The sequence below is a fragment of the Cyprinodon tularosa genome, unplaced genomic scaffold, assembly GCF_016077235.1.
Source record: "Cyprinodon tularosa strain WSP-4 unplaced genomic scaffold, ASM1607723v1 ctg79, whole genome shotgun sequence".
Classification (NCBI taxonomy): domain Eukaryota; kingdom Metazoa; phylum Chordata; class Actinopteri; order Cyprinodontiformes; family Cyprinodontidae; genus Cyprinodon; species Cyprinodon tularosa.
The window spans coordinates 290,319-304,384 of NW_024039551.1; the positions used below are offsets into that span (position 1 = coordinate 290,319).

At 40.7% G+C, this 14,066-nt stretch overlaps 1 protein-coding gene across 1 annotated transcript; it reads left to right on the forward strand.

Annotated features, from left to right (window-relative positions):
* Positions 1-4,526: 4,526 nt before the first annotated feature.
* On the forward strand, positions 4,527-9,871 carry LOC119773889 (mineralocorticoid receptor-like). Its single transcript, XM_038271089.1, has 2 exons — positions 4,527-5,130; positions 8,044-9,871. The coding sequence occupies exon 2, from the start codon at positions 8,063-8,065 to the stop codon at positions 9,869-9,871; it is 1,809 nt and encodes a 602-aa protein (XP_038127017.1). The 5' UTR covers positions 4,527-5,130; positions 8,044-8,062.
* The last annotated feature ends 4,195 nt before the right edge of the window (positions 9,872-14,066 follow it).

The window sequence follows — 14,066 nt, forward strand, 5'->3', positions numbered from 1 at the left end:
TTCCGTTTTCTGGTCATTACACACACTTTCTCTCTGTCAATTGGTTTAAAGACAAGAGTCTAAACAGTGTGTGTCCAGGATGTGTGGGGTCTGCAGAGATGTTAGCTTCCCTTTCCTCTGACCTGTCAGGGTTCCTAGTTGTTTGCGTGGTTTCTCATTTGCTCCCTCTCAGCAGATTGCGTCACCATACATCCATCTGATCAATTCAGATGCTAGAGCTTAAAAGGGGCAGCTGCTGATCAATCAGTGACCGACCATTAACCTTTGGAGGCTCTGCCTTGAAGGGATCCACACCTACAGTTGGCCTAAATATGTTGCATTTTTCCTAATAAATAAAAAATTGCCATTTGTGATTCGTAAAGACTCATAGTTACTTATATATCCTTTGTAATATTTTTGATCCATGGAGGTCCTCATTTAAACACAGAAAGGATAAAATGAGCAGAGTTGTTTTTATTCACCAGTTAAAGCGTCAACAAGATTTTTACTCAAGTAAAAGTGCAAAGTACCATTTTTAAAACTAGTAAAAGTATAAAAGTAAAAGGAACGCAGGAAATTTTTTAAGGACAAACGCTTTAAACTTTATACCGGTTCCTGCACTACACTATTGAAGGAAAAATGTTCTACAATTCTGGATGATGATAACTTGATGACAACTTCCTTATACTTCATTTTCTTAGTTTTATAACTTTAAATTTAACTCTGCATCATCTTAAAAACTATTTATTTTGATATATGGCGAACAAGTTGGAGCAGTACAGAGTCCAACTACAAAGACATTAATTATCTGGACGTAACAAATTATTCTGGTAGTTTTTCATTTTCTTAATACCAACAGGCCATAATGAAAATGAGCTTAAATAAAACCAAACCAATGGGTCTATTTATGAAATGTAAGGAGAAGAAGGTGGAGATAATTGCAAAAGAAAAATGTAAGGAGTAGAATTAAAGAGTTGTCTAAAAATAATTACTCAGGTAAAGTATAGATAGCAGAAATTTCTACTTAAGTAATGTAACAAAGTGTTTATACTTCTTATGTGACACCTCTGATCAGCACAAGAGACTTAAATCATCATAGAATTAATGTATGCATTTGCGCACTTCATCTTTGATAATAAAATGTGTTGGTCTAAAACATGAAAAAAAAATTTGAGAAATTTTCTTTAAGCGAGAAAAATGTATGAGAAACATCCATTCTAACTTAATTATTTTTGCTTTTTCCAAGGAAGGATCCCATTCATGGATGATTTACAGGCAGACCGACAGGGTTGCTTATCTTTATCTAGTCTAACTGCTGCGTCTTGCTAAAGGTTGATGTAAAGAATCCAGATAGTGGAGAGGAATGTGGAAACCAATCTATAGAAATCCAACCAGCAGGCCCTGATGCAGTCATATGAAACAGCACAGAATGTGACTGACAACTCCAGAGATTAAGGCAGCTATTGGCCGTCACTGGAGTGAAACCAAACCTGCACCTCTAGCAGGGCAGCGACATGCAGGCGGTGAAATGTTAGGATGACTCAGTCAGATGCACTTCAGAGTACGTTTAAAACCACAGGCCCTTCTTACATTAGTGCACAAGTCCTCCTTACGTTTGATAGCTTCATTGATCTCATCTCAGCTGAGGCACTAAAGGTTATCTCAACTATTCCAGATTAGATTTGATCAAAGTGGGCAAAATATAACTTTAATCGGTTAACAAACACTGGTGGACTTTCTTTTAAGTTCCATTAAGGTTGTTTTCTAGTCTGGGTTTATGTCACTGGGATATATTTCACTGAAGTTATTCTTTTCTTCAACTAGTTTAGGAACAAAACTCTTTACTTTTTAAAGCAAATTAATTTTGAACAGAAATCACTGAGGCATAATAAGGCTCCTAAACACACATGATTAAACCAGCTCTGTGTCCACACTTTACAAATAACTTTATAAATAACTTTGCAAAGAAGCTATTTAAACTGGCATGTCAGATGTATGTTACCAAAAGCTTGTTAGAAAAACACATTTAGCTGGAAAAAAAAAGAAAGAAAACAAAGACAGCACACACCCGTAAGTCACATAAACATATTAATGAAAGTTTAAAGAAATATCCATTTCCCACAGTTCCTAGATGGAAGAGGTGGAAATATTTTTTCCAGGTATCTCAACTGTCATGAATACATACCTCATGTTATCTAAGCCCCGCCCCCAAACAAAGGGGGCAGTGGCTTGGAACAAAAAACTACCCCTATAAAACGATTATCATTGTTTTCAGTTGGAAATCTTTTTTCTTTTTATTGTTTAAAATGTATAATTTATATATATTTTTTCTTTTAAATTGTCTTTTAGTTTCAGTTCCAAATTGAGCTCCCTATTTTATCTCCCATTTACAAAGCTAACTCATTAAAGTGGCTTCAAACACTTTCTTGACCTGAAGTTGGGTCAATGAATCTACAACAGAGGCTCTGTTACATTGTGCTTTATCTGATATCTGCATTGACTCTGTGGTTCATTCTGATCATAGGTGCGTTAAAAAAACAGCCTGTACTATGCAGAAGAGTTAAATGTTATTTTGTGGAGCTTATTTCCACTGTAAAAGTTCCTAAACTCACATGTGACCCTCCAAAGCCTACAGGATACCTTCCTGGAACTTACTAAGGTGTTTCCAAATACTTACTAGAACTTGTTAATGGCAAACACCTGAATTAAATGTCTAAAATTTACCTTTTATTTTCCTGCAACTTCTGTGACGCTTAACTACTACCATGATTCTGGAAAGGAAACAATTAGTGGAGGAAGGCTCTAAATTATTATTATTTTTTTTATGAGTTACTGTCTTTAAAGAACTCGTGTATTGGAGGAGTGAGCAGAATTTCCTGCTATGTTGAGCACAAAGTAACACAACGCCGATCTGTGAGTTATAGCCCCATTTACACTACCCTTATGAAACGGTGCTGAGATTGGTCCAGCACGGTAACCGAGACACCTTTGGAGTGTAAACAACTGAACCGGAACGCGCCAGACACAACAAAACTGCACTGGCATGGTACTAGATCATCAGTCGGGCTCGGCACGGTTCAGTTCTGGCTCGGTTCTCAGATAACAAGGAGATCTTGAGCAGACCGTGTCATCTCCTTACAGTCCGCCTCCGTAATCATGAAACTTCAGACATTCATAAAAAATACTAGCTTCCCTAGCGTACCACATGATTTCCAGTGAGAATTCTGCTTAGCAGTGTGATGAACCTCAACGTCCGTCTTTGTTTCCTACCATGTTGGTTTTCTTGTTTACCTCTAGAGAGCAATACTACCGTAGATCGTTACTAGGAGGGGGGTAAACATGCTATCATGGTGTAAATGGTCGTAGGGAACCAAGCTCGGCATGGTTAGCTGATCCAACTCGGCACGGAATGGTTTTTAGAGGATAGTGTAAATGGGGCTTATGAATTGGTGGCTGGTAAACTGGTCCATTTTCCTTCCCTATGTTCAGTCAGAATAAAAACACCAGCCCTGTTTAAACTCCTAGTGTTGGAACGGTTGGAGCAAAACCCATGTTCTCATGAAACATGGGTTCTCATGAAACATGAAAAATACTGTTTACTAATCTGCACTTAGGGAGGGCACACACCTTAACATTAACACCACCAAAATAGGAGACTTTTAATTTAACCTTCTCTAGCTAATGGAGTAGTATTGGTCGAATGGTTAGAGCAGTGGGCTTGTGCTCTGAGAAGGTTGCACCTGGTCGATCCCCACAGCCTGCACTCTGGGTCCCTGAGCAAGACCCTTTACCCCACACTGCTCCCCAAGGGGACGTGCTAAATGCAGAGAGTGAATTTCCCCATTGTGGGACAATAAAGGGATTAACATTTTTTTTTTTTTTTTTTTACATTTTGACAAACTGTAACAGACTTAATCAAAAACAGATATTTTAAATAAACTTGTCATAATTTCATTTAAATTTCTTATTTAATCAGCAGTAGGACACTTTTGTGGCTTTTTTTAATTCTTAATGTAAAACTCAATGTTATAATGAGCTGTGTTCAGTAACTACAGAAGAGGATTAGGGCCACTGAAAAAATAAAAAAGGTTAACTGTTAAAAAAAAATCAGTTTAATATGGGGGGAAAAGTCAGAATTCTGACTTTAATCTCAGAGTTCAGTTTTTTTCCACATATTAAACTGAAATAAAATTTAAAAATCATTTAACTTTTTTTTAATATTTTCAGTAGCCCTAATCCTCTCCCTTAATAACCATATTCCGTAATTATTTTTTTTTTAAATCAGTTAACTTTCTTTTATTTTTTTCAGTGGCCCTAAACCTCTTCCGTAAGGAACAGCTGAGGTGTAACAGAAATGTTGCTCCGCCTAGTGGTAAAGCAGGAGCTGAGGGGTTCAGTGTCTGGATTTAAAGGGTCGCACAAACTGGCTGCTAATTGGCTGGTACCAGTTCTCCTTCTCACCTCCTCAGTAAAACAGGCTGTTTTAGAGCAGAGGGCAGATAGACAGGAGAAACCTAAACGATAGCAGAATGTGTGTGTGTGTGTGGGGGTGGGGGGGTGTTAGTTGAAGTGAAATCAGAGCAGTAATGAAGGAGGGGATGTTTCCGCGCTCAGAGCGGTGCCCTATTTCCAGCCTCCTCGGTCTACCTGCGCCCCAGGGGCCCCTCCCCCCCCCCCACCACTCCGCTCCTCGGAGTTTCTGTTGCTCTCGTTGCAGTAGGAGGGTCCATGTGCACAATGACGTCGCTCTGATTGCAAGTCCGACCGACTCCTGCGTTTGTTTTTTATAACTCCTCTTTTCTTTTTTCTTTTTCTTTTTTTTAAATAAACGCAGGCCCCCCAGATTCTTTAATCTGTGAAATTACAGTCATAATGTGAGATTACGCTCCGCTGTTACCCGACCCGTCGCTGAGGCTCGTCCAGTCAGGAGCAGCGGCTCGCTGTTGGAGGATTACCAGAGATAATACGCAGCAGACTCCTCCGGTGCGCGTTTAGCTGTCAAACTGACAGCGATGTGTCAGGAGGAGTAGTTAGAGCGCCTCGGTTTGGGTTTATTCACTTTGCTGCGCGCGTCCTTTCTCCGCTGCCTTCTGGATTATCGCTGCCCAGCAACAACACAGCCACCTGACAACTCTGAATGTCGTAATTAAGGTAAGGAAGGAGCCTTGTGGACAGCGGGCATTTGGCTGATGGGCTGCGGGAACAAGCTCGCTGTTTGCTCGGATGTTTAAAGTCCTGCATCCCAGGTCGGATTATCGAGAGAGAGAAATCTACTAACTTTCATCCGGGCAGAAGCTTTCCTTTCCATCTGCTCCATAATAATGATAAATAAAAAAAACTATACAAGAAGTTTAAGCTTCTTTATCTTTTATAGAGGAGTATTTTTAAATCGTTTTTTTTGCATTGATTTGTTTGAAGGTTGTTGGACATTTCTAATTTAACAATAACAATATAATTTTATTGTTTATTTATTTATCACATAGTTGCAAAAGCACAAAATTAATTTAAGATGCTACAGAATAAACAGTTAAATTTCGTTTTCTTTTCTGCGCATCGCCCAAATGGAGCGATGCGCAGAAAGTCCCAGAGCTGCAGGATTATTCATCCACTGTTTTACTGTTACAGATATGAGAGTTAACTAATGTTTATGAAAGTGGGAGTGGGTGCATGGTGGAGGTGGTGGTGGGGGGGTAGTTTAACTCAACCATTAATGTCTTCCTGACCCTAAATGTTTGCATGGAGAATATCTGCAGCTTTATGCCCCTGCTGCTGCAGAGTTTTATCCAAATTGTTGGATTATTTTGGTCCAAGTCTTAAAGCTGCTCCGGTTCTGCAAACTACAGTAGAAGTTGTGTCGCAGCAATGTTGTGGTCTCAGGAGCAAGAACTATTGAGTGACAGCTTTCGGTCCAATCCCTGCGTGACCCGATGAGGCTGATGGGTTTCTGACTCAGCTGTCCAATAGGGGCGCAGCTGAGGTGGGGATCTGCTGACGTCACGTCGATGAATTAACCCTCAGTTTGCACTTTTTCTTTCCCCCCCCCCACTTCCAGCTGCGATAAGGCGCTTCACCTGCTGGAGACCCAATAACTGACACTCCTTGTTTTTTTCCCTTGCTAAACTGTTCTTAAGGCGCATTTCATAACAAAATAAAAAAATAATTTAATTTTCTTTTTATATTTGATACATTATTTTAACATCTAATTTAATTTATTTTTTTTCTAATTTCAGTTGTTTTTTTTCAGGTTGAGTTTTACAAATTAGATTATTTCCAAATTGCGTTTGATCTTTTTCTTCGCTTTCTTCTGAAGTGAGGAAAAAACATTTTCATTGTGGGCTTTAACCGTTTGTATTGAGCTTGAAATGAAAAGAAAGTCATCTGGAAAATACAGTTTAAAAAGAATGACCTTTTTTAAACCTAATCTAAGAAGGGAAATTTGAAAATAATAAAAATATGAATTAAAGATGTGAAAAAATTGGAGAAAAAATAAATTAGAGACACAGCTGAGTCAGAAAAAAAGTTTTAATAAGTTGTTCAAAGTTTCCTATCTAGATGACAGTTTTATTTATTTATTTGTTTCTTTCATTTACAACATTTACAAACGGCGTTATTTGCAAGCAACAATAACGGAACAAAACTGACTCCATAGTCTTCCACCAATATTTTATTACACTGGACTCAGCTGTGTGTGTGTGTGTACCTGTCTAGCTCTCAGAGTGAGGACCATTTTTCCAATTTCACCATCAAATTGAGGACCAGTTGTTGCAAAGTGAGGACATTTTGCTGGTCCTCACATGCTATTTTGCTAATGGTTAGGTTTAGGGCTAAGGTGTCATTGGGTTAGGGTTAGGTCTTGTATGCATTGGTAATGGTTAGGTTTAGGGCTAAGGTGACAATCGGTTAGGGTTAGGTCTTGTATGCATTGGTAATGGTTAGGTTTAGGGCTAAGGTGACAATCGGTTAGGGTTAGGTCTTGTATGCATTGGTAATGGTTAGGTTTAGGGCTAAGGTGACAATCGGTTAGGGTTAGGGGTGGTATGCATTGGTAATGGTTAGGTTTAGGGTTAGTTATAAGGTTACGGCATAGAAAGGGTTGACAATGACTGAAAATCAATGGAAGTCAATGGGAGTCAACACATGGTCCTCACTACGATGGCGTGTGTGTGTTTTGGGGGGGATTTGACACACACACATCTAGTCAGTTGAAGGTCATACAAACACTGGTTACTGGTGCAAACATGCAGCTGGCCTGCTTTGATACTGGATCCAGTCTTGATTTAATAAAGTCAGTCACACAGTTAGGATTCCCTCTTTAAGTGGAGCAATTCTGCCCTGGACAAGTATAAATACAAAATTAAGAACTTACTTTAAAGTGCCATCTCAAAAGCAAAAGCAGGCAGCTGCGCATAAGTCGGTTATTTAACTAATACTTAACTCCAAACACCTATTTATTTCAATCTTTTTTTCTATTAATATTTCCCATTGGATTTCTCCCAGTCAACAACATTTGAGCAAAATTCTTATTTTATTTGTGGAAAAAATGAACAAATAAACTTTATTGTAAAACGAATAAACAGCATCTTGTTCTCAAAATGCAGCAACAAGGTGCCTCAAGTGTCCATGCTGGATGACTTGGTTTAGTTCAGGGACCCGGCTAGCTGCTATTAGCATCAAAAGTTAATTATATTGTATTTCTTTGTATCGTCTTTGTGATGTACATTCTTCTCCATCAGCTTTCACTATATTTTAACAGACAGAGCAGCCATTTTGGATTTTGAGGTTGCAGAAGTGGAGATTTATAAGCTTTCTCCTTTTAAACGGATATCAGAGTTAAACAATTTCCTTCAGTCAACAAAACAGAGCCAATGGATGATAGCAGTTAATTTAAGGCAACTTGCTAAAAACACTTTCCTGTTTTACCCCTCCTTTCAGTACGGCTAATGGGTACAGGACTAACCTGCTAACTTCTTCTAGGGAGTTTAACATCAACTTCATCCTGTATATTCAGACTTAGTTTATGCAGATAATCTTATACCCATGATTCATTTCTCTTTTGTTTACCAGGTGAATCGATGAGCCAGAAATGGAGACCAAAGGATACAAAAGTTTCTTTGAGGGGAACGACTCGGAGAACAAATGGTCTCAAGCCCCCAGCACAATGGAGTACTCCTGCAGCACTGAGGACTCCAGCCTGACTAGCAGCGACATCCTAATGGACGTGGTCAATGTCAGCTGCTCTGCTGGAAGCCTGGCAGCAGACAGCAAAGACAATAATGCTGAGAAGCAGGAGCAGCCAGCGCTTCAGCTCGGCCAGAACCAGCCGTTTGTTCTCCCACACTTCAACAACACCCTGCACGGTCTGAAACAGGAAATGGACTCCAAGGAGCTTTCCAAGACAGTGGCTGAGTCTATGGGTCTGTATATGAACGCTGCCAGGGAGGCGGACTTTGCTTTTAGCCATCATGGAGGCAGCACAAGCCCAGGGAAACCTTATCCGCGATGTGGGCGCTCGCTGGACGAGAACCAGTGCGGCTCCAAAAAGAGCCCAAACTTGAAGCCATTTGGTTTTCAACAGCCAGGCGCCACTCCCAGGGAATGCATCACCGGGACTTCAACAGGCTCAGCCTCAATGCTGGCGTCCTCCCTGTCCTGCAGTCCACAAACCTCCAGCTGCATTTCCAGCCCTGGAGGCAGTAACAACATGGTGTCATCTACAACCAGCCCTACATGCTTCGGACCACTATGCTCATCTGTCAGCAGCCCTGGAAGCCAGACGTTGTGTGCTGCAACTTTAGCCAACATCAAATGCAGGAATTCAGTCACATGTAGCCCTGTGGAGTCCAGCACAGTTGGATCACCCCCACTGACCAGTCCACTTAATGTTATGAGGTCCCCCATGTCCAGCCCGCATAGCATGAGTAGTGTGAGATCCCCTCCATCCTGCAGCACCACATGCAACATTAGGTCGTCTGTTTCCAGCCCCACGGGTGGCAGCTGCACTGCCACTGCTAATAACAGTAACACAGCAAGGCTGTCCCTCTCCAGTCCCTCCTCAGGGGGCCCTATGGCTGCCAGCAGCCCTCAGAACCCCTCGTCTGTCAGCTTCCCTGTGTCTAGTCCGGCTGGCGGGCTCGGTCTGGTTCAGAACGACACCAACAGTCCAGAAGCAGAAGGGATGACCAGAGACACAGATTTCAAGGACTTTGAGTTCCCTAAAGTAGAAATGGTGGACGGGGAGGTATTCAGTGTTGGGTTGGACCAGATGGGCATGGTTAAGTACATTAAGAATGAACCTGAATCGGACTTCAGGAGCATGTGTTTAGGCAGCTCCAAATGTAATGTGAGCAGCACACCTTTAATTACACAGATTAAGAGTGAGCCAAACAAAAACGAGGGCTGCATGAACCAACAGCCCTACGGTGAGCCGTCGCCTTCTCTTGGTCTCTTCCCTGCATCCGAGACCACCTATTTGTCCCTGAGAAATAACATCGATGAGTACAGTCTCTCTGGGATCTTAGGGCCCCCAGTCTCCTCTGTAAATGGGAGCTATGAGACAGACCTCTTCTCCAGCAGCGTCCTGTCTAAAGGGGTCAAGCAGGAGCCCACTGATGGCAGCTATTACCAAGAGAATAACAGCATGTCCACCTCCGCCATTGTTGGAGTTAATTCCGGGGGACACTCATTCCATTACCAGATTGGAGCGCAAGGAACAATGTCCTTTACACGGCATGACATGAGAGACCCGTCCAACCCTCTGCTGAATCTAATTTCACCCGTAACGGCGTTAATGGAGTCTTGGAAATCTCGGCCAGGGATTTCACAGGGTTCGCTGTCCGCCAGGAATGAGGGCTTCTCAGGCCAGAACTGCATCGCCGAAGGCATGTCCAGGTAAGAGAAAGAAACATATCTCTGAGGAGTCTCTGTCCACTCTGCTTCCCTGTATGGCTTGAAAATCAAAGAGCAGTTTTTATGGCTACCTAGGGTTGCAAATAACGTGGTAATGCATGATCGTACGATAAAAGAAAAAAGCAAACACAACTATTCTTTATTTCGTCCAGATGTTCTCTGAATGGCATTCCATTTATTTTATTTTTTCTGTTGGTTTTGTCCATAGATATTTATTCTTAGGATCCATCTGAATCAGGGAAGTTAGTAAGGATGCTTAAGCCAATGCAAAAGTGCCATCAACATGAAAAGTTCTATCCAAATAGGGCTGGGAGTTAGAAAAGAGGCTGGAAGAGGCACCTCCAGCCACTGGGAGCTACACAGTTTCCCACAATGCTTCATTCACAGCCTCCCTCACAGAGTTAGGCAAAAATACTTTATTTCCTCACCTGTACTCTGTTATAAAACGGTGTGTACATTAGCATGTGTCACACAGAAAACTTTAGCCATATGCTACGTTTAACTTTGGCCCTGTAGTCCCATTTAACTAGCCTTTTCCATGTGTGTTTTTGTCCTGTAATGACCTCCGTACGACTGAAGGTTGTCTGCATTTAACGCAGCAGCCCGGTTTCCTTCCCTTCCCTGGATAGATTTCTAAATGTTGACCTTGCAAAAGGTGAAGGAAAGGAGCTACAATTCACATCATGCATGTATTCGTAGCAGGTGTTGTGTTTGCAGTAAGTTTCCAATTGGCTGATCTCTACTTTCTCCTTCGCTGCATTTTTGCTTTGCCATTAGTTTTGTATGTTGGCATCACTCTTCTCTTTGCTGGTCTATTTTTTCGGATGTTTGCGTGACCTTTTGAACTGGATGTAAAATCATGTATTTACACAGCATTTGCACCTTTCGTCCACCTTGAGTTGGTACTTTTCCTCAATAACGCTGCAGTGTATATTTCAGAGTATTGCTCTTGAATGTTTCTTCTGTGATGTTTAGTTTAGTTTGTGAACTGCAACATAAAATGCTCATCGCCCATGGGATTACGCAACGAGATTTAGGTCGCAGACATAACATCATTTCTGTTTGTTACTGCCCTGAGCTGTACTGCGACACGGAGGCAAAGTTTAGCTCTTATCTGTCGACAATCCATAGATATTGGCAGATTTTATTGGTTCCTTATCTGGACGTCTCGCTGAAACCTCCTGCAGTGCAAATAGTTGTTTATTGCAGGCTGTTGGAAGACTTATAAATTATGAATGTCTGATCATTACCAGCTTTTGTAGCCAAACCGTGTTATAAACAGGTGATAATGGTGTAAGGGTTGGGGATAAGGAAAAATCTGTGTTGGCTGCTCCGATCGGAGCCCAGATGTTCTGGTCTATCAGGTCCAGTTTGAAGGAAGTCGATTATTTAGGTGTTAATTTTCCAGTCATAATCCAGCTCATTAAAATAAACCAACACCAGTAAAACCACTAAAAACCAGATGGTGTAAAATCTGCTGAACTTCAAGGCTTTATGCTCCGGATGTTGGTGTTTAGATGATAAACTTGTTGCTATCACCAGTTTATGGATGAAATGTCAGGGACAGAGATTTTTATTAGCTGAAGGGGAAAAGGCATCTAAACAAAGTCATAAACCACTTCCAGGTACCTAAAGCGCTTCAGATCCAAATCAGGATGTAGCGGGAGCTGCTGCTGGTCTGGTTATAGGAAGCTCTGTTCTGAGGGAATAACTATGATCAGCACAGCCTTCCGCTTGTCTTCTCCAGACCGTACTGTTTATATTGTTTCTGTGTCAGTTGGTGTCCTTTGTTTCTGTTTAAAGGGAAGGATGGAAAGATACGAGGAAACCTTACACAATTTTCATTTCCCTGCCTCCCACTCGGATTGGAGGTGATAGGAAAACACCAAGCTGTGCATAATTGTGAAAGAGAAAAACTACTTATCCATGTTTTTATTTGACTGCATCTAGGGCTGCAACTAACGATTATTTTAAAAATCGATGAATCGGCCGATTGTTTTTTCGATTAATCGATGAATCGGACAAAAAATATTTTTTATACTAACCTCTTTATTCCAAAATAAACATTTTAGACAGAACAAACAAGCACACAAGTACAGGTTGCTCATTAACTGTACTGGTGCAATATGAAAAATAAATGTTTGTGTTAAAACTACGCAAACTTACATGAGAAATGTAGCTGAACATCCACAAAATATAGGCTACCATGTTTTATAAAGCGCAAAAAGAGACAGGCATTTTTTTTTTTAAAGCCCCTAAGGGGTTCAAACAATAGGTCCCCCCATTTCAACAAATTCATTTTTTTTAGGCTAGAAGAGTTCTGCCTTTTAAAACAGGAAAGTATAGCAGTTAAAATTGCTACTTGAGAAAATACTGAACCATAGAGATAAAAATAGCCCTGTGATTCAAGTTATAAATCGTATTTGGAATAAAAATGAGAGAACTAGGGGTGCTAAAAAACACATCCTCCAAAGACAGATATTTACATGGGAATGTGGCATATAATTAATTGACATATTACTGATCTTGCTGGATTTTGTTCTGCTTTACTTCCATAAATTGCAGGATCTTTACTTTATTTTTGCCAGAAGATTTAAACTTTAAAAGCCTTGCCTTCATAATTTGCAAGTTAATTTATTTATAAAGAAAATATAAACGCTGCTTAAACTAATTCAAATGAAATTAAAAGTAAAATAAGTAGCCAACCTTATCCCTGTCTGTAACCTACTAACACGGTAAGGAAAGCATCGGATGAGCTACCTGAGAAACTAACGTTACGTTTCCCCTCTTTAAAATGAAACAAACATGGTCGCTCATCCTGCTGATCAGCTCTCTTCACTGCCATTGAAGGCTCCAACGTGTTTTCTTTTCAGGTGCTGCGTCATAACAGTGGTGCTTCCGCGCCATGGTCATTTGTTTTTACAAAAGTTGCATGTTACGACTTTTTTCACTTTACAAAGCGCAGGCTATTTTAATTATTGTGATCAATTTGCGCCGCCAATCCCGGCGCATGCGCGCTTCATTTGCAGTCTGGAATCCCTCTCAGCGCTGAGGGATTCCTGTGGGAGAGGGAGAAAGGCGTTGGGATGGGGGAGGCGTCCCACGGCAGGCAAAAGCCGCCAGTGACACCGTAAAAAGACGCCAGATTTGTCGCTAGTCGCTTTTTTGAAAAATAGTCGCTGGAGGGGTCTGAAAAGTCGCTGAGTTGGCAACACTGCAACTGCGGCGCTGACTCGCTCCGCCATATTTTTTTTTCTTCCCCTGGATGACGGCGGCGGCGGATGACGCATTAATCGCGCGACACAACTAATCGATGATTAAATTCGTTGCCAACGCTTTTAAAAGTCGATTTTTATCGATTTTATCGATTCGTTGTTGCAGCCCTAACTGCATCCTTTGATTGATCTGAACCCATCAGTCTGAGCTCTGGCTGTGTTCTTCTGCTCACTCTCAGGTCTTTTGAGGCCTTTAACAGATCTTTGTGCAGAGCTGCACAAATCAACATTCCTTCCCTCTTCCTGTTGAGACATTCCCCCTCAGCATGATGATGCCCCCACTGTGTGTTCAGGGTGATCTCAAGCTTTAGTTTTGGCCTCATCTGTTTTACAGACACCATGTTCTTACAGGATTTCTGTCTTTCTTTTAATTATCGCCTTCATCTTTCTACTTTTCCATAAATTTCAAATGTATTGATAGTATAAATAAAACGTTTCCTTCTGCTGGTTGACCTCTACTGGGGTTAACTTGTGCCTTCTGACTAATTTAGTTAACGCTCTCCTTGTCCGGCTCGTGGGTGTATTGTCATTGGAATAATAATATTGGCAACTCCTTAAAAACAGTTATGATCACTTCATTCTAGATTTACATAAAACATTTTATTATTTTAATTATGCTAAAGATAAAAAAATGAATAAATAAATAAATAAATGTCCTATTTCATAGTTGGCTGACTTTTTTATTGATTACATTCAAATGAGCAAATTTCATGATGTTTTTTCTCCCCATATACTTCAGGGATCAGATCACAGTATCTATAAGAACACACACAACAACATTTTTAACTTTTAACTTTTAGCCCTTTAAATTGTTCATCTCATTGTATTTTTCAATAACGCATTTTTTGCACAAATGCCATTTTGCACTGAACCACTGCAACTTGCACACTGTCTCTTATCCTCTGC

Bases quoted from the DNA above. Each gene is read 5' to 3' on its own strand.
- LOC119773889 (XM_038271089.1), top strand. From the start codon at position 8,063: ATGGAGACCAAAGGATACAAAAGTTTCTTTGAGGGGAACGACTCGGAG.